At 42.2% G+C, this 26,951-nt stretch overlaps 1 protein-coding gene across 4 annotated transcripts in view; it reads left to right on the top strand.

Annotated features, from left to right (window-relative positions):
* CAMTA1 (calmodulin binding transcription activator 1) overlaps nt 1-26,951 on the top strand; it is an 894,751-nt gene that overhangs the window by 151,291 nt on the left and 716,509 nt on the right. For all 4 annotated transcript variants that reach the window (XM_069079391.1, XM_069079392.1, XM_069079389.1 and 1 more), the window contains exon 2: nt 14,703-14,838. In XM_069079391.1, coding sequence (XP_068935492.1) covers nt 14,719-14,838 — 120 coding nt within the window. In that variant the 5' untranslated portion in view covers nt 14,703-14,718. The remainder of the gene's footprint in view (nt 1-14,702; nt 14,839-26,951) is intronic.

Here is a 26,951-nt window from a genome sequence, read left to right as displayed (position 1 = left end):
AAAAGGTGTTATTTCCCCAGGGGTATTAGCATTTGAAGAGACAGCTGCCTAGAAATGACATTCATTCCTGAACTGACATGGATCTTGAAAGTTTAAATTTCTGGCATGGCAGCTAGTTGAGGCATCTATTTTTGGAGAAGGAGGTCAACAAAGTTCACCTCCAAGGACAGCCCCTACAGTTAACCTACAGGTTACCACCTATTTTACTTACATGTACGTTTCACAACCAGAGACTCTAACAGACAGATTGACAAAAAAAATTAATTTTCTGTCAATGAAATAAGATGAAACCCAACACGAATCCTCCTTGTATTTGCACCAATGTGAAAGGTAATCAGTCCAACAAAGTAGTCCTTTTTTTGTGTCCGTGGAATTAGAAAGAAGAGACCAGATAAATGGTTGGATGGTGGTAAAATGAGAAGAGGCCACAGATGTGGAAGAAATCATAGAATCTCCAAGTGTTGTCCTCAGGGTCATGTAGTTAAAGGATTCCCTATCCATTGCACCTTAGGAGTGCCCATCCAGCCTTTGTTTGAAGGGGAAGCTCATAACTTCCAGGACATCCCATTCTCCTTTGAGCCTGGGATCCCAGGATCCCAGATATAGAGCTAAGAGGGACTTCAGAGGCTATATAGTCTACTCTCTAATTTTATAGGTGGGGAGACTGAGGCCCAGGGAGGTGAAGTGATTTGTCTCAGAGCACATGGAAAGGAAGCATCAGGAGTAGAATTTGAATGCAGGTCCTATGATTCCATTGTTTTTTACACTAGACCAACGGTTCTCTTTTTAGAGTTAAAAGAAACCTGAAAACTCACCCAGTCCAACTCATGCCTGAACAAGAATCTTCTCTCTAACATCCCAAGTAAATACCATCCAGCCCTTGCTTGAAGACCTCCATTGGCGGAGAGTGCCAGGGCATCCCATTCTACTTTGAGACTGCTCTAATTCACAGAACCACAGAATCTTAGAGTTGGAAGGGACCCCCCAGGCTATTGGGTCTAATCTCCACCTTGACCAGATTCCCCTTTACAGCACAACCAGTCTCTGTGTTAGGACTTTCCAAGGAGGGAGAACCCATGCACCCCTTTGGCAGCCTATGTTTGGACAGCATTCCATGTTAGGAAATTTTCCCTTCCATCGAGGGAAAAAAAGTGCTGAGTCCCCCCTAATTGTCACAAGGACTATGCTATTTTTCTCATTTTTTTAAAAAAAGAAAACCTGGAATGACTTTTATTCAGAGAAATAAAAACATTGTCATTATTCTGTTAATGAACCCAGAGCCACTGTCTCTCAGGAGCTCCAGGCTTCTTGTTGTATGAGAGTATTTGTAGAGCAAACACATAAAACAGCAAGAGAGCCAGCAACATACTAAATGACTTACAGATTATTGGGGTCTTTAGACTCACCAATCAATGCAGATTTTTCCCCTTAAAAAAGCCTATTTTATGATGTTCAATTTCCTTATATTTTAATGAAAAGAAGATGAGGGCTAGAATGCCTAAGTTGGATCTAATCAAATAATGCAAATTGCTGTTACCTTGTTTGTCCTTCTTATTATTTCTATGGCTCCAGATGGAAATATATATATTTGTGTTCCTATCTGTCAAGTTGCAGTCCAGGTTGGGCTTTGCCTCTTGCTCTGATCAGTAGTATGGGGGTGAGTCATATGGGAGTGACTCTGGAAGGAGTGTAGTTCCTGATCTCAACTCTCTCTCCACTACTGGTCTCCCCCTCCCCGATCATCTCAAGGACCCAGTAAAAGTCAAGATGGAAATGCCAGGAAGAGAGTTTATAAGCAAATCCTTTAGCAAGGGTTTGGTAATTGTGTCTTCTCAGGGTTCCTATCAGCTCTTCATCAGCTCAGCCTTGCTGTAACCATCAATTTCTTACTGTAAGCCTCGTTTGTGTGTGAGGGAGATAAGCACTGGACACATTCCTTTGCCAGATTACCCCACCTCCACCCCAATTTGCAACGAGGGAAAGAAATATGGGAACAATTTATATCAGGTCCAAATTACACTTCCTTTTTATGAAAATGTCTCCCAGATGACTGACTCTTCCTCTGAATGCTAAAACTACCTGGAGGCTTTGTTAATTGGGACAATCCAATTGAATTTCTCCAATCCAACAAGCATTTATTAAACACCTACTGTATGTCAGGCACTGTGCTAGGTTCTGGGGACAAAAAGACAAGCCAACCAACCAATGAAGCAACTGAACCACCAACCAACTGAAAACATTCCAATTCTCAATGTGGGGCAGTGGAAAAGGATGTTGGATTTTGAATTAGAGGACATAAGTTTTCAGTCTGTCTCATTTAGTATTATTGTGAGGATCAAATGAGTTTTTTATGTAAAATGCTTTTTAAAGTGCTGTATAAATGTGAGCTGGTGATATGGCCATCTTATTCAAGGCGACATAATTTAGAAGTCCCTTAATTTGATCATTCCATTTTGGAGAGATTAGAAGGTCAATGGATAAGGAAAAATAGTATGGGATGGAAGGTTCCATGGTGAAAAAGACACTGGCTTTGGAGGCAGAGAATCCTTCTAAGGTCCTTTCCAAAGCTAAATCTGTGACCCTAGTATAAAGAAGGTGCTCAGGGGACTCCCTTGATTTACTTGTTTGGGGCCTCTTGCATGAAGCTGGGCATGTGCCCTGGCCCCTTGCTGGAGGATAACAGCTGTTGTTGAGAGAATATAGCAACTCCTGATTGGTCCTGAGGGCTGGGGGTTGTGATAAGGATGACTGGCCACAGAGTCAAGTGAGAAGAATGGTCCACACTTCTCTCCTTTGAGATCTTTGCTCCCTGTGACTTTTTCAACAGTTTTTCTCCTTTGGACTTGGGTGGCAGAGGGGATGAGATTTGTCTTCCTCCCTACCAGCTCCCATTCCTATAGCAATGGTTGCTTGTGGTTCCAGGACGTGACAATCCACCTCTGCAGGCTGAGGTAAACCTGACACTGACATTCAGGTTTCTTAGCTGCTGCTTCTGCCTTTTTTCCCAGAAGAAGGAGAATCCTTAATCTGGAATTAGCAGGAGACTCCCTCATTTTTTTCCTGTAGAGCCTTAGCTCTGAGTGGCAGGTGCCAAGCTCAGTCCTCTTCCCAAGAACTAGACATTCCAGCTAGACCCTCTAGAAGGTTCCTCTTCTTTCCTTTGAAACTCTCACTGTCTCCCAATGGACCGCATTACCAGGTCAAGTCTATTGTCTTTGTTAGTCCTCAGACTGTATGACCTTTTTCTTGAGAATAGGTCACTCCAGGTTTCATGCCCTTTATAAGCTCTGAATGGACTTAATGTTGGAGGGCCCTTTACAGTCAGCAAATAAACCACTCAGGGTATGAGTAGGACTGTGTATTTATTCACCATCTCTTGCCTTTGATTCTCTGCCAAGGACAAGAAATAAAGCATTACTCCTCTGGATTTGGGACTGTGATCAGGAAAGATGTGGGGCCAATCATAGTAGAGTGAAAACTGGAAACTAAGTCTCTCTCTTTCTCTAATGACTAATTTTACCTTTTTGGGGTAGATTTGACTGGAAAAGACTCTTAGAAAGTTGGAGTTGCTAGGAACTGGCCACCTTTGCTTAGAATCTAGGCCCTCTATTTTCTGTCATTAGGAGGAAGAGGGCAGAGGAAGCCAAACCCCACTGGGGCCATAAATACTGGGGAATGGTGAGTTTCCAACACAAGCCTTTCATAGCCATTGATCGTAGCTCAACTGGTGGGCGGGAGGTGCCAAGTTCTGAAGAGTGGAGCTCTGTATGGAGACTTTTCACCCATTTATAGGCCGTCCAAATATTGTTGATTTAATCAGGTCAACAGTTGGGGCATCCATCTTTCCTTTAAAGGGAAGCTGCAAGGTAACAAGACCTATGAATCCGAGGGAGCAACAACCAGTCCACTCTAACAGTTTATTATGGGGAGGCCAGGGCTCAGGGAAATGGATTCGCAAAAGAACACGCCCTGAGGAGGCCCATGAATCTTTGGAATAGGAGACTGGATATCGATTGTCCACAAGGAATTTTATGTGGTTGTAGAATTTCTGGAAATGATCAGTTAAGTGCTGGGGAATGTTGGTGTTCTGGTGGCGGGGGGGGGGGCGGAGTGCCGTAAACCAGTACTATTTGTAGGGACATTGATTTCCTGATGTTGGACCTGGTCATCATGGAGGGAGGGGAAGGACCTCTCCTTACTCTGTCTTCACCTAGTCCTTAATTCAACTTCATTTCATGCCATAAATCCCAATTTCATATTTACAGAAAAACCTCAAGAATGATATGGCCTCCGGGTCTTGGGCTATTATTCTCAAAATAATTGCCCTCTGTAGTGTGGCTGTGAAAGAAAAAAAAAATTTCTAAAAACTACTTCATTTTGCAGAACACATTTCATCCCCAAGTGGGGGAGGAATGAATGCTGGAGTCTATTTAGGATTCTCAATTATTCAGTGCCTGATTATACTATTGATGGAGGCTCTAGCCCCCTATCATTTTTTTTTCTTCTGCCTTCCCTTTCCACCCTTCCTCACTGCCCCTCCCCTTATATCAGAGTTTATTAGCCCTTCTGTGTCTATCTCTACTTGTTAACCCAGGAGAGAAGCAATAGCATTGGGACTCAAGTTCATTGGTTTTGCCTTTTCTTATGGAGATTGGCAAGAGATTAGCTGGACTGAGGAGTACTATGGCCCAATGGAATCCAAAACAATCAGCATTTATTAAGTGTTTGCTGTATGCCAGGAGCTATGCTAGATGTTGGAGATCTAATGAAACAAATTAACGAACAAAAAACCCAATCTGTATCTATCTATCTATCTATCTATCTATCTATCTATCTATCTATCTATCTATCTGTCTGTCTGTCTGTCTGTCTGTCTGTCTGTCTGTCTATCTATCTATCTACCCTCTCTACTCCCACTATACTCATATATATCCATACTATATGCTACATTTGTGTATGTGTATATGGATAGATGATGGATGGATGGATAAGAAGCAGCAGATGATAAGTTGATAGATTTGGGAACTAACATGCAATTAAATTCAGCAAATATTACTAAATGCCTCTATATAAAAGCCACCATCCTAAGCACTGGGGATATAAAGAAAAAAAAATAAAATTCAGTCCCTGATTTCAAGGAACTTATATTCTTAAGTTTCTTTTTTATTATTAATATCCTTTGTTTTCACACATCTTTCATTTCATTATGTGCCCTTTCCCTCCCTCCCACCCCACCCCGAGTCATCCCTTATAACAAGAATATAAAAGAGCAAAGAGGCAGCTGAACGCAACTACCCAACAGCTGCTGGATGACACAGTGGCTGGCACCCTGAGCCTGGAATCAGGAAGGCCTGATTTTATTTTTATTTTCTGTCTTTTCCTAGCCGTGTGATCCTGGGCAAGTCACATCACCTCCATTTGCCTCAATTTCCTGAACTGGAAAATGGGGACAATAATAGCACCTACTTGCCAGGGTTATTGTGAGGCTCGGATGAGATGATATTTGTAAAAGTATTTTGTAAACTTTGAATCACTCTATTATTGCTATTAATCTGATGTTGTATGTTGTATTATACACCCATAGTCCCCCATTTCTGCATAGAATTAGGGAGAGTTCATTCTTATATCTTGTGTTTGGGGTGATTAAAATGCCAAAATATTAAGCATGATTAGCCCTTCTGCGTCCATCTCGAGGTGTTAACATCGAAGAGAAACAATGGTATTGGGTCTCAAGTTCATTGGTTTTGCCTTTTAGTAGGGGGGGGTGTGGCAAGAGGTCTTTGTTGTTTTTTTTTCTATTGATGTTGCTATAGTCATTGGGTGCATTGTTTTCCTGATTCTGCTTACTTCACTCTGCATCCATTCATATAAATCTTTCCATGCCTCCCTGTGTTCTTCATGGGCATTGTCATTTCGTATGACACTATAATATTCTGTCACATTCATGTTTGATCATATATTTAGCCATCCGCCAATAGATAAGTATCTGCTTGGTTTTCAGTTCTTTGATATTATAAAACCAATAACTACTAGAGATATTTTGGTGTATCTGGGGCCTTTCTTTGATCTCCTTGGGATACACACCTAGCAGTGAGATCTCTGGGTGAAAAAGTATGATACACATTTTGTTCATTTTCTTGCCATGACATTTCCTGACAATTAACAGCAACAAAACAAAACAAGAAAACTTACTCAATTGGAACTCAAAGTAATGAGGTGATTTGTTCAAGAATACAGAAATAGTAAGTGACAGATCTGGGATTCAAATCCAGGTTCTGAGATTCCAATTTCCAAGCTTTTTACCTTATGCCACTAGGAGATTAAGCAGTACCTGGGGTTCAACAAAGGGTGTTTAGTCAGCTCTTATTGAGCGACTATGAACAAGGGCCCATACTAGGACAAAAAAAATGGAGGACCTGCCTTGGAGGAGCTTACCCTCTGATAGGAGAGATCACATTCCTAAACAAATAAACACAAGTCAAGCGGAGTGTGGTTATTGCACAAGGGAGGAATAGTATAAAGAAAAAAAAGTTTTCTTAATTAATAAGGCCTCCCATATTTGGAGTGAACCAGATTCCCTGGTCTCTGGAAGTGCTTAGGCAGAGACTCAGTGACACATTGGATATTCAGTCAGTCAGTCAATGAACATTCATTGAACACCAACTGTGTGCCAAGCACTGTGCTAAACCCTGGGAATAGAAACAAAAGCAAAAGATGTTCCCTGCCCTCAAGGAGCTTGTAGTCTAATGGGGTGGGAGGGCAAACAAATATGTTCAAACAAGCTATATAGGGTATGAAAAGGATATAAGAGAGGAAAGGCATAAGAATTAAGAGACGTTGGGATAGGTTTCCTATGGAAGAGGAGACTTAGAGGAAGCCAGGGAAACCAGTAAGCAGAGATAAGGAGAGAGACTTTTCTAGGCATGAGGGATAACTTGGGGGTAAAGTGCTGAACTTAGAGTCAGGGAGACCTGAACTCAAATCCTGCTCGAGACTATCTGCAAGAGCCTGGGAAAGTGGCTTAATTTTTCTGAGCTTAGTTTCCTTGTCTGTGAAATGGGGGGTAATCCTAGGACTTCCATCCCAGGGTTGTTGTGAAGAAAAAATGAAATTATGTATGTAAAGTGTTTTACAGACCTTAAATCTTTATGTAAATCTTAGCTCTAATGATAGATTACAACTAATATGAATAGCTTTATCAAGCATACTGAAGATGGGATTCCAGGACTGGTGAAGAGGTCCTTTCCAACTAAAAGATTTTGTGACTTTATGAATCTTTCATGCAGTCATTTTCCAGGAGTGTCTGATTCTTTGTGACTCCATGTGGGATTTTCTTGGCAAAGATACTAGAGTGGTTTGCCATTTCTTTTTCTAGCTCTGTGTACAGATGAGGAAATTAAGACAGAAAAGGTGAAGTGACTTGCCCAGGGTCACACAGCTAGTAAGTGTCTGAGGCCGTATTTCAACTCAGGTCTTCCTGACTCCAGGCCCCATTGCTCTATTCACTGCACCACATGGCTGCCCTTCTATGAACCTGACTGACCTACCTTGGAATTTGCTCACAAAGATGGCCAAGAAGCAGAGACCAGGAGAAGGTTGAAGGAAGTTAGAGAAAAGACTTTCTCAGGATGAAGCAATCTGTCCTCCAACTACTTTTCCAGCCTCATTTTATGGCAGCTCTTCTCAGACTTTAGCCAACCTCTCCTTCTTTCTCTTCTTCACACATGATCCAACATTTCCCATCTCCATGTCTTTGCACTTGCTGGTCTCCATGCCTAGAGTGCTTTCTCTCTTCACTTCCACCTCTTATCATTCCTTAAAAATTCAGCTTAAGCTCCATCTTCTACACAAAACCTTTCCTCCAAACTTCTAGTAAATTCCTCTCACCAAGTTAACACACATTTATTTTGTACATAAGTTTCAGAGAAAGTACCAGTTCTACAATGGTAGAAGAAATGTCCGACTAGGGCACTAATCAAATCCTAGTTCTGGAAAAAATAAACCAATATTTTGTCAATACTGACTATAGATGCACATGCTATCTCCCCATAGAATGCAAATTCATGGGAGGTAGAGACTGTTTCATTTTTAAACTCTGCAGCCTGCTGCCTTTTTTTTTGTATAGTGTATGAGGTAAGAATGGTTAAAACAATTTAATACTAAGGTCTCATGCAAAAATAGGCACACACAAGCTGTAGTTTTTCAACTGGCTGACATAGCCAGACAGACAGAAGAAAAGACAGACTGATAGACTCTGAGGCAAATTGTGTGTGTGTGTGTGTGTGTGTGTGTGTGTGTGTGTGTGTGTGTGTACACATAGAGAGATGATAGAGAATAAAGAAAGTTGATAGAGACAGGTAGATGGATGGAGAGATAGATGGGTTTTTGTTAAGCACGTACTATGTCGTATTGGAATATAAACTCCTGGAGGGGAGGGACTGTTTTTGTCTTTCTTTGTGTCACCAATCCTTAGGACGGTGCTTGGTCCATAGTGGGCCCTTAATAAAAGATGGCTGACTTATTGATTTGAATTACCAGTCACTGTGCTAAGTGCTAGATATACAAGTAAGCAAGACATCCCCTGCCCTCAGGGAGCTTATGCTGTTTATGAGAGTTCATAAAGAAGGGGAGCTTGAAGGTGTGGGCAGAGTTAAGAAGACCACCTGGTGGCGAGAAGGAGGAAGTAAAATCTGTACATAGGAGGCACTTAATAAATGTTTGTTGATTTATTCCTACTGTTATCCTCTGGCCAGACCAGAGGATTGCCTTAACCTTTGGGCAGTCCTACTTGGGATGGTCAAGGAGTCTCTTTCTGGAAGAATATCCCTTGTTTATCTGTGCTTTAGGACAGGGAGACCCAGGAGTCACAGGAAGACAGAATATCTGATTGCCTGATCTGCCGCCTTTGCTTAGCACACAGTAGGTGCTTAATAAATGCTTTTAGATTAGACTCACCCTCTGTAATTTCTGCTTCTAACTTCTACTTTTATTTTCTCATTTTACAAAGATGAATCCATTGCTTTTCAGTCAGTGATGCGACATTAAATGTCTACACACAAGTATCCCTCTGGGGTCAGTCTTTTATTTCTCTGAAGGCGGTGACTCCCCATCTATTTCCCCTCTCCTTGTAACCCTAGCTTTGTTTTAACTTTGGAAGGATATTATTGATGGTGCAAGCCATTTTCTTTCCCTTTGCCTCTTGGTGGTGATTTGGTTGTCCCACGAGGCAGATGAGGTGTTTTTTGTCTTGTCCTGCACCATCAAACTGTGGGAAGGACCTTTCTCTGGCATACCAAGGGCCAGAGAAGAGAGAAGTTCTAATAAAATCAGAGATTCAGATTAAATATTATTAGATTGCTCATTACTGCCATTTTAAAGCCACTTAAAATGATGATTGCCTTTATTACATCCGCTTAAGCTTCACTCCTAAATTCCCCCTGGGGTGGTGTCCTGCCAAAGTATTGGGTGACGGGGTCATTCTTAGAATGGCATGGCATAGGTTAACCAAGGGAAAGTATTTCCTAATCACAGTTAATTAGTTTACAATTTCGGCAGTACTTCAGCATTTCACTTTATATCTATGGTGAGATCATGTCCCTTAATGATATCAAGAGACTTGTCTGACAAGCTATCCCTTCAATGATCTATTTGCTTTATTTTGGAGGCTTTTCTCTGAAACATTTTTGCAAAGGTGCCATTGTTCTTCTGTGATGTCATACGATGGATGGTCATTAAACATAATCATATCCAAAGACCTGAAGATGAAGATCTCTTAAAGAGTAATGGAGAGGTGCGTGGTGGGTAGGAGCAGCCAGCATCACCAGTGAAGAGCTCTCTGGTGACCAATGAGGAATTCTCATAAATGGTGTAAAGGAGATTTTCAAGGAAATGTATGAATTGGGGAGGGGGCGGTGGGCCAGGCATACAGAAAGAAGAATGAACAGATCAGCATCATCCTGTTGTTTTCTGTGTGATGACAAGAGAATTTGAGAATGTTGGAGGGAGTGCCCATGGTGCATTTCTGGGGAGACATGAATGAGTCACAGAGGGATCCCTGGAGGGAGCACCTGCTTTGGTGAGATTTTGTTATCAACTTGTTTTTCAGTCATGCCTGACTTTTCATGAGCCCATTTGGGGCTTTCTTTGCAAATATACTAGAGTGGTTTACAATTTACTTCTCCAGCTCATTTTACAGGGGAGGAAACTGAAGCAAACAAGGTGAAGTGACTTGCCCAGGGTCACCCAGCTAGTAAGTGTCTGAGGCCAGATTTCAACTCAGGTCTTCCTGACTCGAGGCCCAGTGCTCTATCTACTGTGCCACCTAGCTGATTGCAGATATCCATTCTAGTACTAGAGTTTAATCAGCTAACCACTGTAGCATTTACACCTACTATGTGTCAGACACTTTAGTAAGCACAAAGACAAATACTAAAGTTCCTGTCCTCAAGAAGCTTCCATGCCAAAAGAAGAGATCTCTCCCTCTCCTCTTTCTTGATATAGAATATAGATATATGCATGTATACTTATAGAATATGTATGCATAGATATATAGTATTTAGATAGGAAATACCGTCTTCTAATCCAAATGAAATATTCAGTGATCCTTTTAACTGCTAGTGCCTTCTATCCCTAACTCCTGTGTATGTAATTTGTATGTACATATGTGTATCTATACATATGTACATATGTATACATACATGGATGTTTATGTGTACATATATTCTGTAAATATAGAATTAGAATGCAAGGTTTTTGAGAGTATGAATTTTTTCATTCTTTGACTTTGTATTCCTAGTGCCTAGCACCTGGCCAGAACATAGTAGGTGTAGTAGTAGGTGCTTAATATATGCTTGCTGCTGGGGGCAGCTAGGTGGCACAGTGAATAGAGCACTGGCCCTGGAGTCAGGAGCACCAGAGTTCAAATCCAGCCTCAGACAATTAACTCAAAAACTAGCCATGTGACCTTGGGCAAGTCACTTAACGCCAACTGCTCTCCCCTCCAAAAAAAAAATATATATATATATATATATATATATACACACACACACACACACACACATATATATATATATATATATATATATATATATATATATGCTTGCTGATTGATTGATTGATTGATGGAGTTTCAGAAAAGGGAAACATAAATCATATCTAATTTTATAAGGACCTGGATACAAATAAAATGGCCCTTCTCTCTAGTGAGTGGTTTCTTCAAGGTGGTACCATAATAACAGGTACTTGGTCCACTCTAAGATATCAGCATCATTCAGTTCTCCTCTTTTCAGAATGTCATATCTTTGGGGTGTTTTTTATGGGAACACCTATAGGCAGTACAGGGAGAGTCTGCTTTGGACAGATTTATCTATTTTCTTTATGTCTAAATGGGATGGATTATAGGCATTCCCAATGAATGAGCTGGGTTGAGACGTTCTTTCATCTCCATAAACATTAGTTTGTGCTCTGTAGGGTGATCAGGAGCCATAGCAAAGTATGAGCTGAGAAAAAGGTCGGCTCTATGTACATCCCATCCCCAGCTTGCAAGCCTCCAAGGCCCCAGAGAACAAGCATGGCTTTAAAAAATATCAGCCTCCTTGAAGCAAGAGATGAGTGATGTCAGATGACAGAGTTGTGACAGGTGTTCACGGTTGGGTCCCGATTGTTTTTGTCTGTATTCGACTTAGGGGAGGGAGCGCACAAAAGGAGGTGCCATCCTGCAGTGACACAAGCCAATTGCAGGTTGATCAGAGAACAATGAAGTGTTGGGAGTCACTGTAGAGAGACTGTCATTCCCAATGGAATCACTGTTTAGTCTTCTTAGCATTGCTGGTTGACACCATTGAGGGGGGAGGGAGCTGTGATTAGCTGCTGTCTTACTGGCATGTTATTTTCCTTGCTGAAAATGGAAGATTAATAAAAGAAAGCGTTTACTTCCGTACTTCTGGGATGGCCCATCGTTTAGAGATGAAGGTTAACACAAAAAGAAAAAGACTGAGTTTCCCCACTCCCAGTTCTTCTGAGGGTTAGCTGCCTCCCTCCATCATCTCCAGGGTTGCTTAGAAACCAAAGGCAACATGATGTAATGGAAAGAGTACTGGATTTGGACTCTTAGGACCAGAGTCCAAATCTTGGGTCTGCCACTTATTGTCCACGTGACTTCAATTTCCCTGGTCCATGTCTTTGGCCATTCCAAGATAGAACTTAAACCCATTCTCTTGCCAGTGGTCATTTAATTTCCCTTGCCACCAATCAGTTTCGCTTGACAGACTCAGCGCCTTTCCAACTTACAAGGTCACCTTTAAACCAGGACATATCCATCTCGACAATGATGTTTTGTCACTTATTTTGGAAAGGGAACATAAATAGAAAAAAAAGGCATTCAGGGACCTAGTATCAGACTCACCCAGACAAGTCTTGAGCTGAAACTGTCATGTGCTCATGGCCACTTGGTGGCCACAGTGGGAGATAGGGTGAACTATTCTTCCATCCCCAATGTCAACTGGAGGGTTGAAGGAAGAAAAGTAGAACATTTCTTTCCTTTTAAATGGATGAAGCTCCGTGTTCCCTGTGCTGCATTCAGAAAGCCAGAGGAAGACCAAAATATCAGCCAGGGATTGCTCCTTCATCCCCAAATGCAGACTCACCCACATGTGGTTAACTAGAAGCCCCAAGGTTAATTTTGCTCATTCTCTGTTCCAGACCTGAATTATTGTATTTACTTTCAGGTGCCATGTTTCAGACAGGCAATCAGTCAGCCAATTATAATTTATTAAGCATCGACTGTATGCCAGGCGTTGTGCTAGGCACCAGGGCTATAAATACAAACAGATATACCCTGTCCTAGTTGGGTCACATCTGGAGTCTTGAGTTTGGTTCTGAGGGGCACTGTTTAGGAAGGATGTTACTAAACTGGGAAGTTTCCAGAGGAGGGCAGCCTGGTGATGGGCCTCAAGGTCATGCTGCCTGAGTATCCATAAAAACAATGGATGATTTTTAATAGGCTGAAGAAAAAGGGCTGGAGGTAGGAGGCATGATAGTCATCTTTGGGTGGTTGGAGCCTTATTCTTCTTGGTTCTGGGGAGCAGAACCAGGTAGACCTCGAGAAGAGTCATATTTAAGTTTCAAGAAAACATTGGCAGAGATATCATTACCACTGGAGCTATCCAGAAGCAAAATGAACCACCCCACGAAGTGTCATGGTTTCACCTTCATTGATAATCTTCAAGTAAAGGCCAGACAGAGATTACTTGTCAGGGTGACAGAGAGGGGATTCTTAGATTCAGGTTTGGCTGAATCATGGCTGGTAATGTTTTTGAAGCAATTTGCATGCATTATGGCATTTGACTTTTACAATAGCCCTGGGAGGTGGGTGCAATTTTTCATACTCATTTTATAGACAAGGAAACTGAGGCAGCAAGAATAAGCAGGATTTGAATTCAGGTCTTTCTGACTCCAAGCCTAGGGCTCTATTCACTGAACCACCTTGCTGCTATTGGTAACTTAGTCACTTAGGGTCCCTTCCAGCTCTGAGATTTTGTAATCTATTTACACACAGGCAGAGTGAGATCATGGAAGGTAAATGGAAATCAGTGACCCAGGTCATACACTCTTTCCTTTCTGACCCTCTCTCCATTCTCCTCCCCTCCCCCATTCTCTTTTACATATTTGCTTTGGTTATTCAATCTCAGGCCTCAGCTCAGCTGTCACCTGCTAAAATCTGACTGTGGAAATTGTTGATCTTGGTTTTTGTCCCTCATCTGGCTCCATATTTTATTTCCCTCCATCCACGCTGTTCCGGAGCCAAATTACTGTGACTAATGTTGAACTGTAAATTTTTGTAACCATCTACAGTAGCGCTGTCTGTGGGTGATGCATGATCTCTTTTTAGTAAATTTAGGGATTTGTTTTTTGTTTAAAAAATACAGAAAGAAAAAAAAAGAAACCTAGAACTAAAGTCTTGCTCTTGACCAGGGCCACTAGGAAAATGATTTTTCTTGAAATATAGGGTTGTAGGGACCAGATGCTAATGACGGTCCTAGACAGCCATATTTACCCCCAGATATACCAGACTTCTGACAGTTGAAGCCTAAATGGGAAAGCATTAAGCACTTTAACTTGCTGGGAAGAAGGGTGGGAGATGCTGTTTCTTATCTAGTGGTAATCTAAATGCACACAATGAATCAGGGGGTGTTTGTGCCAGGCGACTACCTTTCCTGTTGGCCTTCCCTTAACACCGTCATCTAGCTTCAGTGTTCAATTTATTTATTTCCTAATACGGGTTGATGGATTAAAAGATATGTAGAAAATCCTTCTCCGGGAGATAAGATATTACCGGCTGCCAAAAATACCCCTGGCCTCTTTCTCTTTCTTTCTCTGTTTTGCTTACTTTTCAGCCCATAGCTCAGACCCAGGCTCATATATCTTGATTAGACGGTGGGTATTACTAAGAGGATGTTTCTTAAGCCCATCATTGACACATTTAATTCATTAGGTACCAAATCCACAAGCAAATTTTTTTTTTGCCAGCCATAAAACATGGTTAATCCAGGGAGCTACAATAAAAGGTGAAAAATTATGTCCCAGCAAATGTAGAATATTGCTTTTCTGTAGAGACTTTTACTGGACTACAATATCTTTCTTCGTAAATTTCCTCCCCTCCCCAGCCGGCATCTCATGCTAACTTAACTGTTTGTTGTTTTCAGACCACAGAATGGCTCCATGATCCTTTACAACAGGAAGAAGGTGAAATATAGGAAAGATGGATATTGCTGGAAAAAGAGGAAAGATGGGAAAACCACCAGAGAAGACCACATGAAACTGAAGGTCCAGGGTGTGGAGGTAAGGACCCTACAGGCTTCCTTTATTCTGCAAATGGAACTCCCTTGACAAAGGGATTTCTCTGAAGGAATTCTACTATGGTCACCTCTGGTGAAAAAATTCTGGGTTTGCTGTGTTCCCATGTTTTGTTTCTTTTTTTCTTTCCTCGAATTCTCCATTAACATTTTGGTGAAAATTGATTTTATGGAAACCACTCTTGTTCCCAGAGAATCTCCGGTGTCTGGTTGGGGATTTGCAAGGTTATGGAAGAATTATTTATTGAATTTATCACACAATAGCCTCTGGGTACATTTACAATTTTAAATTGTCATAGTGGAGATAATGTGCTAACAACCTGCCTTCTCTAAGAGAACCAGTATTGGGCAGCTAGGTCTCCCAAGGATAGATTTGCTTCGCCAACTTTATAAGCAAACATCTTGTTTTTAATAGATTTGGTTAGTTTTGGGAACACTTAAGGTCTCAATAGATAATGAAGAAGTATAGTATTGTGTATACATGACTGGCTTTTGGGAGTTGACAAGGTCTGGGTTCAAGTTCTGTTTCTGACACACATAGATTGTGGACCTTGGGCAAATAATTTAACCTGTCTAGATGAAATCTGTAATTTAAGTAATTAAATAAATAATTTAACCTATGAATGTTAGAGAGTCATCCTAGATGACTTTCTAAGACCGTATGTTGCAGAGAGGTGGCCAATCTGCATTGGTAAAGGGAGATTCTATATAGGAAACTCCCTACATCAGTGAAATCATAGGTCAGGGTCCTTGCTCTCTCCTCACCCCTCCCCAAAACAATATGGCTTAGTGTGCAGTAGGGAGTGATATATATGGTGCCTGGAATTTTTTCTGTAGCTCCTCTTTCTGACCCTCATGTGGAGAATGAGCTCCTGTAGTGAGCAGGTGACTTGACCCCAACATCCTAACATTTTTGAGACTCTCTTTGTCCCAGACTTCAGGAAGGGAACCCCTCTCTTCAACTCTTCCCCATTGGATGGTAGAGGGCAGACCATGTGTCAAAGCAGGTCTTGCCAACAGGCATACCCTTTTGAATCCTGGCCTAGTCCTGTCTAAGGAGTGCCCCCCCATATGACCTTCCTCCATTGACCTTGGTCAATAGTGACCTCCCCACATGGAAAACAGGATTTTTTAGGCCAGAGACTTGGTAGAAATGTGAACTAATCTCTTGGGATATAGTCATTCATTCAAAAGCACATATTCAGGATCTGGGGATAGACATCTGCTGGTTATTTAATGAACATTTATTAAGTATCTGTTGGCTGCCCAGGCATTGTACAAAGGCAAAAATGAAAACTGCCTTCAAGCAGCTTACAGTTCTTGTCCTTGGAGGGTTGCTCACCCCTTTGACAGACAAAGAGGTAGGCCAGAATCCTTTTCCTCCCTTGGCATCTCCGAGTGACAGGATTGATAGTCTTGGCCTCTAAGCCCACTTGAGTTCAATGGATTGTCCTCATGTGCTGCAGCTTTCCCACGATGCATTCTGTCACGATGGCTCCTTTAACATTCATCATAAGCCTTTATGGTTGTTAAAAATAGCATCCAATGACTCTTATTAGATCACCCCCTAGAGAGGAAGAACTTTTGTTTTATGAGCTTTTTTTTTTTTACACCTAATAACAGTCTTTATGATGATGAACAAAGAAAAGGAGAAATTCCCGTTTCCCTTCTTTCTCCTCTGCTCTGCATTTGCACAGCACGATTTAATTGACTGCATGGGACATTAAAATGCAGATTACTCCATGACACAGTGATTCGGAGCCCACCTCCAGAATGGTGGCCAATGATTGTGCAGCAAGCTTAGGAGGTTTCTCAATACAAATAGAACTGAGGACACTGACTACCATTGTTACAGTAAGGGTAGGGCAGAGCAAGGGTCTGTCTTTTCAAAGGGACCCCTTTGTTCAGTCAGCCTGAGCTGATCCTACCAGGGATGTACAGGGATACAGTTAAACAACGGAATAAAATCCAGATGTGCCAGCCTGGGCAGATCCCTCCAGGGCAGGCCATGGCACAGTTAGGTAACAGAGAAGGGCCCAGGCATTGCTCAGGCTGTGAGGAAGAAGGTGGTTGGTCCCGTGGGGCTGGAGTCTCGCCTTCCCCAGAATAGTCTCAGGCTTTGGAATCCACAGCAAGCAGCCCCTGGCTTGCTAGGTCTGGAGGTATTGGACATATTTCACCTTTAGTAATATGTAAATCAGGTTTAGGGGGATTGTAAGGAATAACACGGTGGAATTTTTCTTCTGCAGTATTTCCAAGCCTGGGAAGGGGGGGAAAAAGTCCCAGAATTCATTTTCTTCCCCTATGTAATAAATTAGAATTGTCACTGAATGGAATCCGAGTGACTTATGGTTATTTTTAGGCAGTATTTATGTTTGGGGTTATTTGTAGCTCCCACACTCCCAGACTAATGTGTAGACACACAGAGTACCAGCAGTCTGGTGCCTGCAGACCATGTGGGAGGGAGAAATGTGCTAGATCCGGAAAGATTCCCATGGATATCTGTGTTGTACATGATTGCATGCTGGGAATGATCTGGACAGGAAGCCAGCTCCCCTGAGTAGGCCAGCTAGAATGTGGGGGCTGGAGACAAAGATGCTTGGGGGGGGGGGGATTAAATTTCCTTTGACCTGGAGAGGAGGGGAGACAGGCAAGTCATAGATGATATAACTATGGATTCCTAGATTTTGGGATCTGGAATGGACCTTAGAGGAGGAAAGTGAAGCTCAGAGAGAGAAGTTAAGTGACTTGCCCAAGGTCACACATTAACAAGTAAATAGCAGTGCCTGGATTCAAACCCAGCTCCTCAGTAAGCAGAAGTCACTGGGTATGACCCTTGGGCTTGGCTCTGAAACTCCACCCCCAGCTTGGCCATTTGGTCACCACTTGGGAGGGGGGGTTGTGGTATCTCCCTGTTTCAGTGTTAATGACTGTGCAATGTAGTAGGATTGGGCGTCTATACCTGTGTCCTAGTCCCATTTCTATCATAATTAGAGCTGTCCCAAAGTGTAATGGACTTCCCAACGAGGTAGGGCATCCATCGCCTGTCACTGGAGGATTAGAGATGGAATCTAGGTCATCTGTAGACCAGTGTGGGGAGACTCTAGGCTAACTCTCCCAACCCTAGACAAAGTAGCAGGCTGAGTCCCCAGAGCACAGCTGGCTATATCTGCTCTTCAAGGTTCCAGGGGAAAAGACTAAAGTGTTATGGATGCTAATGCTAATGACTTGGATCTTCATTTAGTGTGCTGCTCTCCCCAATGTCAATCACCATTTAAAAGCTCAGTATAGTTGACACTATTGGCATACTCCAGTTTTCATTTAGTCAATTAACACCAGTTAGCTTTTACAAAGTGAAACAGGTCCCTACCCTCAAGTGGCTTATATCTCTATAGTACATTGAGGTCTGCAAAGTGATTTACATAGATCCTCTCATTGGATTCTCACAAGAACCCTGTGGGAGAGATACAACATACAGGCCACTTCTCTCCTGCAACAATTCCCAGTATTCTTTTCTCATTTTATAGGTGGGGAAGAGGAGATCAGTTTAGTTCAGATAGGTGAGACACCTTGACCCCTTGTTCTCTTCCTGGGTCTCTCAAAACCTCTATAATTTCCTTCCTACTATGAGATTTGATGATTCTAGGTGTGTACCCTTACACAGATTGCCCCTTCTCTGAATTCCATTTTTTTTCTTTGTAAGACAGCTGTGTTTGGCTCAAGGATGTCTAAGGTCCCTTTCAACTCGTACTGGATTTATAGGAACTACTGGGGGTTATTTAGAACTGAAGGAGATCTTACAGTTTGCATATGCCAACCCCCCTCTTTGTATAGAGGAGGAAAGCAGTCACAGAATGTTCATTTGGCAAGGACCCCAAAGGCTACCTAGTCCAACACATTGCCTTGCACCCCGACGTTGCAATCTTGTCATCCTCCTCGAACCTTCACTTGCACCCAATCTGTTACCAAGCTCCGTTGTTTTCCCCTTCTCCATGCCCCCAGTGTACATTGCCTTTCTTTCTCCATTCAGACAATCCTTACTGTGATGCAGTCCCTTGTCCACCGCATGGGTACCATTCAGCATCCCTACCTCAAATCTTTCTCCACTCCACTCCACCCTCCACTCAGCTACCAAAGGGACTTTCCTAAAGTCATTCTATTCAATAAAGCGTCTCCCTCCTACCTTCTGGATCAAATAGAAAACCCCTCCTCATTCATGTCCTTCTCAGTCTGTCCTCTTCCCACCATTCCAGTCTTCTTACACATTTCTACTCTATACGTACTCTACAGTCCAGCCCCTTTGAGCTACTTGTTGCCTCCTACACATGACACTCGATCTTCCAACTTGATGCCTTTTCGTGTCCATCAGACCCAGAAGTGCTCTCCCTCCTGTCTTCTGTGGCAAAGCCCACCTGCTCCAAGAAGCCTTTCCTGCATCTTCATCCCCTCCCCAGTGTCAGTGCCTTCCATCCCCTCTGAAATGACCTTCCATGTACACTGTGTAGATTCTGAATGAACATGGTCATTCACACATTGTCTCACTTAATAGATCATGAACTACTCAAAGGCAGGGGTTACTTTTTGCCTTTCTTGGCATCTCCAGTGCCCAGCACACAGTAAATGTTTAATACATGCTTGTTGATTGAATAACTGACTGAAATCCCCAAAAGAGATCACATGCCACAACACGCCCAATCCATGACCATTCAGCTTCTGCTTGAAGGAATGCAAAGAGGGGAGATTCTCTCCCTCCAGAGGAAGCTCACTGTACTTTTTAATAGCTCTGATTGTGAGAAGTGAGACCTTATCTATGAAGGGCTTTGCAAACCTTGGTTCTATATCAATATCAGCTTTCTAGAAAACCTACATCAGCCTCTTTGTAACTTCCATTCAGCTCCTGGGTCTGCCTTTCAGGGTCAGACATACTAATCTGAACCGTTTCCATCAGTGAGTTCTGGAGATTTTTGAAGATGGTTCTCATGTTCCCATCAGGTTTCCTCCAGTTCCTTCAAACCATGGATGTAGGGGGTGAACTCATGGTCTGTCGCTGTGCTAGTGGCCTTCTCATGGATGTTCTTCCTCTCCCTACCCACTTAATCATATTTTATTTTTCCCAATTACATGTAAAGAAAGTTTTCAGAATTCACTCTTATACGATTTTGAGTTACAAATGTTTTTTCTCCTTTCCCTTCCTTCGCTCTCCCCAAGCCAGCAAGTAGTCCAATATAGTCTATACATGTACAATCATATTAAACACATTTCCATATTAGTCATATTGTGAAAGAAGAATCAAAATAAAAGGGAAATGTTCTTCCTCTTATTAATGTCCTTAAACTGAAGTGCCAAGAATGGACCACATTTTCTCCAGATGTCTTCTGATTAGGGCAGAGTGGAGAGGACCTATATTTATGCATGGAATTTATGTCTTTCTTAACATTACCTACAACGGTATTAGCTTTTTTAGACTTTCACATTATATCAAATCATATAGGGCAGCTGGGTGTCACAGTGGATAGAGCTCTGGGCCTGGGGTTAGGAAGACTTGAGTTCAAATCTGGCCTCAGACACTTATTAGCTATGTGACCCTAGGAAAGTCACTTACCCCTGTTTGCCCCAGTTCCCTCCTCTGTAAACTGAGCTGAAGAAGGATGGCAAACTACTATAGTATCTTTGCCAAGAAAACCCCAAATGACTTTACAAAGAGTCAGACACCATTGAAAATGACTAAACAATAACAACTCATATTAAGTTTTACCACAAAAGTCTGGTATCTTTTTCATACATATTGCTATGTAACCATGCCTTCCCCATCTTGTACTTGTGAAGCTGACCTTTTTGAACTTAAGTGGAAGACTTTATATTTATACATATTGAATTTTATTCTATGAAACTGCTCTGTTCAAAGTTATTAATGATCTCTTAATTGCCTAATTGAATGTCCTTTTCTCAGACTTCACCCTTCTTGACCTTTCTGCAGCCTTTGACACGATTGATTCCCTTCTCTCTAGGTTTCTGAGACCTTACTTTCTGCTGTCCTTCTCCCATATGTCTGATCATTCCTTCTTAGCCCTCCTTACTAGACCTTCAGCCAGGTCATGCCTACTAACTGTGGGTGTTCCTTAAGGCTCTGTTTTAAACCCTCTCTTATATTTTGTTTTGTAATCTTATCAGCTTGCATGACTTCAGCCATCATCTTTAGGAAAATAATTCTCAGATGTATTTAACTTCTGACCTCTAATCTTGCATCTCCATCTGCTAATCAGATATCTCAAAGCTGGAAATGGTCTAAGCTCAGCATGTCCAAAGCCAAATTTATTATCTCCCCATCCCCCAACCTCTCCTTCTTGTAAACTTCTCAACTACTGTCAAGGCAACACCGTCCTCTTCGGTGACATGCTCAACTCCTTCTCTCATCCCTCATATTCAATTTGTTTCCAAGTCCCATAATTTCTACCTTCACAGCATCTCCTTGATATACTCTCTTCTCTCCTCTGAAATGGCCACCAGTCTTATACAGGTCCTCCTCACCTCAGGCCTGGACTATTGCCAAAGCTTACTGGTTGGTCTCCTTGCCTCTTCTGTCCCCACTCCAATCCATCCTCTCTTTAGCTTCCAAGTTGATCTTTCTAAAGTTCAGGACTGACTATGTGTCAGTAAACTCCAGTGGCTTCCTGTCACCTCCAGGATCAAACTTTATGCTTGATCAGACCCTCTGTTTGGCTTTTAAAACCCTTCATAACCTGACCGCTCCTACATGTCCAGTCTTCTTTTGCCTACACCCCTCCATACACTCTAAGATACAGTGACATCACCCTACTTTCTGTTCCTTAAACATCATCTACTTCATCTCCAAACTCCAAGAATTTTCACTGACTTTCTTCCACTCTGTTGCCCCATGGCTAGAACTCTGTCTCTGTTTCTCTGTCTCTGTCTGTCTCTCTGTCTGTCTTTGTCTCTGTCTCTCTGTCTCTGTCTTTCTCTGTCTCTCTGTCTCTGTCTCTCTCTGTCTGTCTCTCTCTCTCTCTGTCTCTGTCTCTCTCTCTGTCTCTGTCTGTCTCTGTCTCTCTATCTCTGTCTCTGTCTGTCTCTGTCTCTCTCTCTCTCTGTCTCTCTTTCCCTCTCCCTCCCTCCCTCATCTCCCTCATCTCCTCTCATCTCCCTCATCATCAAGTCCCTGACCAACACACCACTTTTTTGCAAGAGGCCTTTTCTGTGCTCTCATTAGAGAAGGTGCTGAGCTCTATGAGCAAAGTAGAATTGAAGTAGCCGAAAAGAAACGTGAAATGTGCAGATCTAGAGAATCCACCCCAAATGTTCACATGAACTATTTGTGTCTGACTTGTGCTAGAGCCTTCTGAGCTTATGCTGGTCTGATTGGCCAGTCGGACACACTGTAACTTGAGTCTACCATAGTGATGTCATTTTGGTCCTCTTCGAAAATGAAGGCCAACCAGCCAACAAACGAATCCCTCCGAGATTATCTCCAATTTGCTCTGTATACATCATGTATTTGCATAGTTGTTTGCATGTTTCCTCTATTAGTCTGTGAGTTCCTTGAGAACAGAAATTTAAAAAAATATATGTTATTTATTCCTGTCTTTGTATTTCCAGCACTTGGCATAGCCTGCCTGGTGCATAGTAGGTGCCTAAAATGCTTACTGATGGATGGTGAGTAGCTAGCTGCTGCTCATTCAGTGAATTGTAGATCTGCATTTATTAAACAAGCAACTTGCTTAGGGCTAATCACTGGGGGTGAAATAAAACTTAGATAAGACAGAGAGGCCATGCCCTCTTGAAGCCTAAAGTCTAATTGCAGTCAGACAGCACAGAGACTCATAAAAAGATAATTAACAATACAAAATAATGAATGTGAAATGTTAAATGAGACATAGTGTGCTAAGAGTTGAGAAAAATCAGTTTAGGCTTCTGTGGTCAAGGAAGACTTCTTGAAAAAGGGCTGGGCTTTGAAGGGGTAGTCAGAGAAGAGATTTGAACCTGTGTTTTGACTCTAAATCCAGGGCTGTTCTCCCTGTGTTATGCTGCCCGTTTGTTAAGAAATATAAACAAATGATTGTAGATGATAGCCTATGTCAGATTGCATGCCGTCTTGGGGAGGGGGGAAGGAGAGAAGATTCAGAACTCAAAATCTTATAAAAGTGAATGTTGACAACTAAAAATTAACAAATTAATTTTAAAAAGAGAAATATAATCAAGTACATGTATAATCTTTATCAGATTCCTTGCTGTCTCGAGGAGCGAGAAAAATTTGGAACTCAACATTTTACAACAATGAATGTTAAGGAAAAAAATCAAGTAAATGCCAGAGGGATGGATTTCCAGGGCAGGAATGTCTCTTTCCTCCTCTGTAAGAAACCCCAACTCAATGAACGTCTCCATATAATGTATGAGCTCCACTCTGAATGGTGGAAGCTTTTTCTCCCACAGTGAGCCTTTCATTTGGCATGTATACTCTGTGACAGTGGGGAAACATCTGCTTGAGTCTTCCATCCAAAAACCACGCTGGAAATGGAAATGGGAAAATACCAGTGGGCTGTATGTGAGCACGTGGACTTCTGGATGCATTTCACCATACGCATCCTCCGTGTAAACTATGTTCCCTGCCACAGATGGTGAAAACATATTAAAAAAAAACACAAAAAAACACCCCAAACCACCACCAACTCACTGTTTGTCAGTGAGGCAGACAAACAAGCAAAAATGCTGGCCAGGTGATTACCTCTGCCATGGGACCTGCCTTTCTCAGCTGACAAAGGATTGAGTTATATGGTTTTTCATTGAACTTAGTGGTTTTCCCCAGGTCAAGGGCAGGTCCTGGGCCACTCAGGGAAGTGCTTTCTTCTGTGTGAATTCTAGATATCTGAACAGCCAGAGCATCTCCAAAGGGCACTGATTTTTTTCTGCTAGTACATGGGTCGGTGTCGGGGCAGGCCTTCTTTTATTCTGAAGCTGGTGTCATGTTAACTCACCATTTGCTTGGCCTTTCTTTATGTTGTAGAGAAGCGAGCTCTTGAGAATCTACAGTTAGCTGTGACTCTCTGGCCCAAGAGGTCCAGAGGTGAGGAAGCACTGGCAGACTGGGTAAAGAGGGGCTAGTTTCTGTTTTTAAAGTTTTTGAAGATGAAACCTCAGCATGACTCAGGAATTTTCCTCCCGCCTGGGTCTATTTAGCTCAGCCAGGCTGATGACTGGCGCTTGTGGGGGAAGTTTTGGAAGTTTTCCTGAGAACAGGCGGTAGACTATAAAGCATCTCCACTTCCCCTGATATCGCTGGGGCCATATGGTCTAATGAGCTGGGTGAAGTCGGCGAGAGTTGTTTTTCCCTGAGCTGAGCTCGGAAGGGCCTCCTTTTAACTTCATACAGGAATCATCTGTCGCAATGGTGGCTAGGGGAGCCTAGAGGGCTGTTGTGTGTCTGGTGTTCCTGCTTCTTCCCTGAAAGTGATGGAGTTCCATCTTGCCTTCCCACCATGCCCGCTGTGCCACCAGAGCCTGGTTGCTGGCTCTAGATAGACATGCCCTGTGGCGAAAGCCCCAAACTCAGAACAGAATCATTATTCCTCTTGGAAGATGGGCAGTGCTAGAGTCTGTTTAAAGGTAGCCAGTTTGACTCAAGTTCCAATGGAGATGTGACCTTGAGCTGCGTTAAGAGAAGCCCAGCATTTAGGAACAAGAAGCTAATAGTCCCTCTGTATTCTGCTCCAGTCAGGCCACATCTGGGGTTATAGTAGCCAGTTCTAATATAGAGTAAGCCCCTTGAGGGCAGAGTCTGCTTCATTTTCTTTTCTGTTTATATTCCCAACTTCTATCAGGGTACCTGGCACATAGTACTTAGTAAATAATTGCTAATGGGGTGATGTATCTTATTTGAAAATATTTTCTTCATTATTAGGTACTGGATAAACACCAACAAACATCATTTCTAGGTTCAAAGAACCAAAAAAGTCATTTTTGTATAAATAAAAAATCTATCATGTGTAAGTTTTTTTTAACCCCTCCCAACAAATTCAATACAGTAGCTCCATCCTGCCTTTCTATTTTATGAGAGGCATTGATGATCTGAATAGTGCCTGAAAGAGAACAGCCAAGGGTCTTGAGTTCATGTTCCATGAATAGTAGTTGAAGAAATTGGGGCATGTTTAGCTTGGAGAAGACTCAAAAGGAACATAAGATTACTTGAAGGACTGCAATGCAGAAAATGGATTGGACTTTGATTCAAGAAGCATTTATTATGCAACCACTATGTGCCAGACACCATGATAGAAGTTGGAGCTCCAGAGACAAAAATGAATACAGCCCTTGTCTTGTCTTCATGGTGCTTATGTTCTATGGTGGGTGATACATGAACATAGATAAGGAAATGCAACATAATTTCAGAGTGTGTATGAGGAGAAACATGAACAAGTGGTAGATGAGGGAAGGGAGGACTCATGACAAACTTGTTTTCTTTGGTCCAAGAGGGCAGAGCTAGGAACAAATGAGGCTCTCTGTCAAGGAAGACTATCCTTACAATTAGGATTGCCAAAGAAGTACAATGGACTGCCATTGGAGGCATTCAGTTAATCAATCCATAAGCATTTGTTGAGTACCTACTATGTGCTAAGCACTATGAAGCAATGCCCTCAAGGATCTGTGCCCAAGGAAGAAAGGGAGCTTGGCTTCCATTCTGTCAGCAGTGGGTTTTCTGGAGGGTTGGATGCCCTCTTGTTAGGGATGCCATAGTGAGGATTCTTTTTCAAATATGGATTGATGTCAGTGACCACTGAGATTTTTTTTTTCAGTCCTGTGATTATAGTGGATTTTCAAATTTATTGCTTGCTTCTGTATCCAGATAGAATATTTACCTTTTGATCACAACTCCAGGTTCTTCCTGAGGATGTTTCCACACTTGTTTAGAGGCAAAGGCAATGGATTTTCAACTACATGAGTTCAATTATTATTGGCACACTCTCTCACATTGACTGAAACATTCTGATGGATTCATATCCTATTGTTCATCTAATACACACACACACACACACACACACACACACACATGCTCACACTGCCCACTCCCTTGCCCCCTACCTTGTTCTGATCATGGGAAGAAAGAGATCTCTGAGCCTAGGCTGTCTTACTTTAATATTGCTAAGTCCCCATCAGAGAGAATAACGAGTACTGTGAGGTGGTTGCATGCATTTGAATTTGTACTATTCAAAGCTGATGTAAAATATGGTCCTTGGTTCTAGTACCATGGAAATCTGCAGTACAAATTCGAATAATGCAGCTTCTTCCTAGGATTCACTATTTATATAAAGGGGAACTAGTTGTACTCCAAGAATTTCTGATGTCTCTAGTGCAGATACTTCTTCCACCAACACAGATTGAGTCTAACTTGGTAAACAATCATTGGGAGTTGCTCTGGCCAAAAAATTTATCGCCTTGAAGCCAATCTGGGGATGAATGTCTCTAAACTTAGTTTGGCTGGTCCTTGGACCACAGACATGCAATCTGTCACTGGGGCTATACTTGAAGCATTTCCAGCTTGCTGCCAGTACTTGGGCTTCAGCAGCATGTCCTTTGAGCATAATAAAAATAACAATAATAATAGCTACCATTTTGTGGAGCATTTTGAGGTTAACAAAGGACCTTGTATCCCTTTTTTTCTCTTCCTCCTCCCCCTGCATCTAGCACCATGGTTTGCACATAGTAGGAAGCTAATCAGTGTTGGCTGTTGAACTGAATAACCATATACTGTGGGTGCTGTTATTGTTATTCTCTTTTCAAGATGAAAAAGCCGAGTTTCAGAGAGGTTAAGTGATTTTGACCCATAGTCACAAAATTGTTAAGCATTAGAGGTGAGCTTGTAACCAAGGTCTTCTTGAATTCTAGACCAGCACTCATCATTACATAATACTTCCATGCCAAGGAGCTAGGGTCACCTCCATGCCTTGGTGAAGCATCAGACGGAGGAGTCCGACTGAGCACAAATCTCAGTTGTAGTTGAATGCTCAACTAAGATGAGAAAGTCCATTGGCGTCTTAGTGACCTTTACATGTGACCTAGAAAGAATGAATAGCTTAAAAAAATGTGATTTACAGC

Source organism: Petaurus breviceps, unplaced genomic scaffold, assembly GCF_028583685.1.
Source record: "Petaurus breviceps papuanus isolate PSGF00001 unplaced genomic scaffold, PetGlider_PUasm1.0 91041, whole genome shotgun sequence".
Taxonomy (NCBI): domain Eukaryota; kingdom Metazoa; phylum Chordata; class Mammalia; order Diprotodontia; family Petauridae; genus Petaurus; species Petaurus breviceps.
This window is presented reverse-complemented; position numbering and strand designations above follow the sequence as displayed.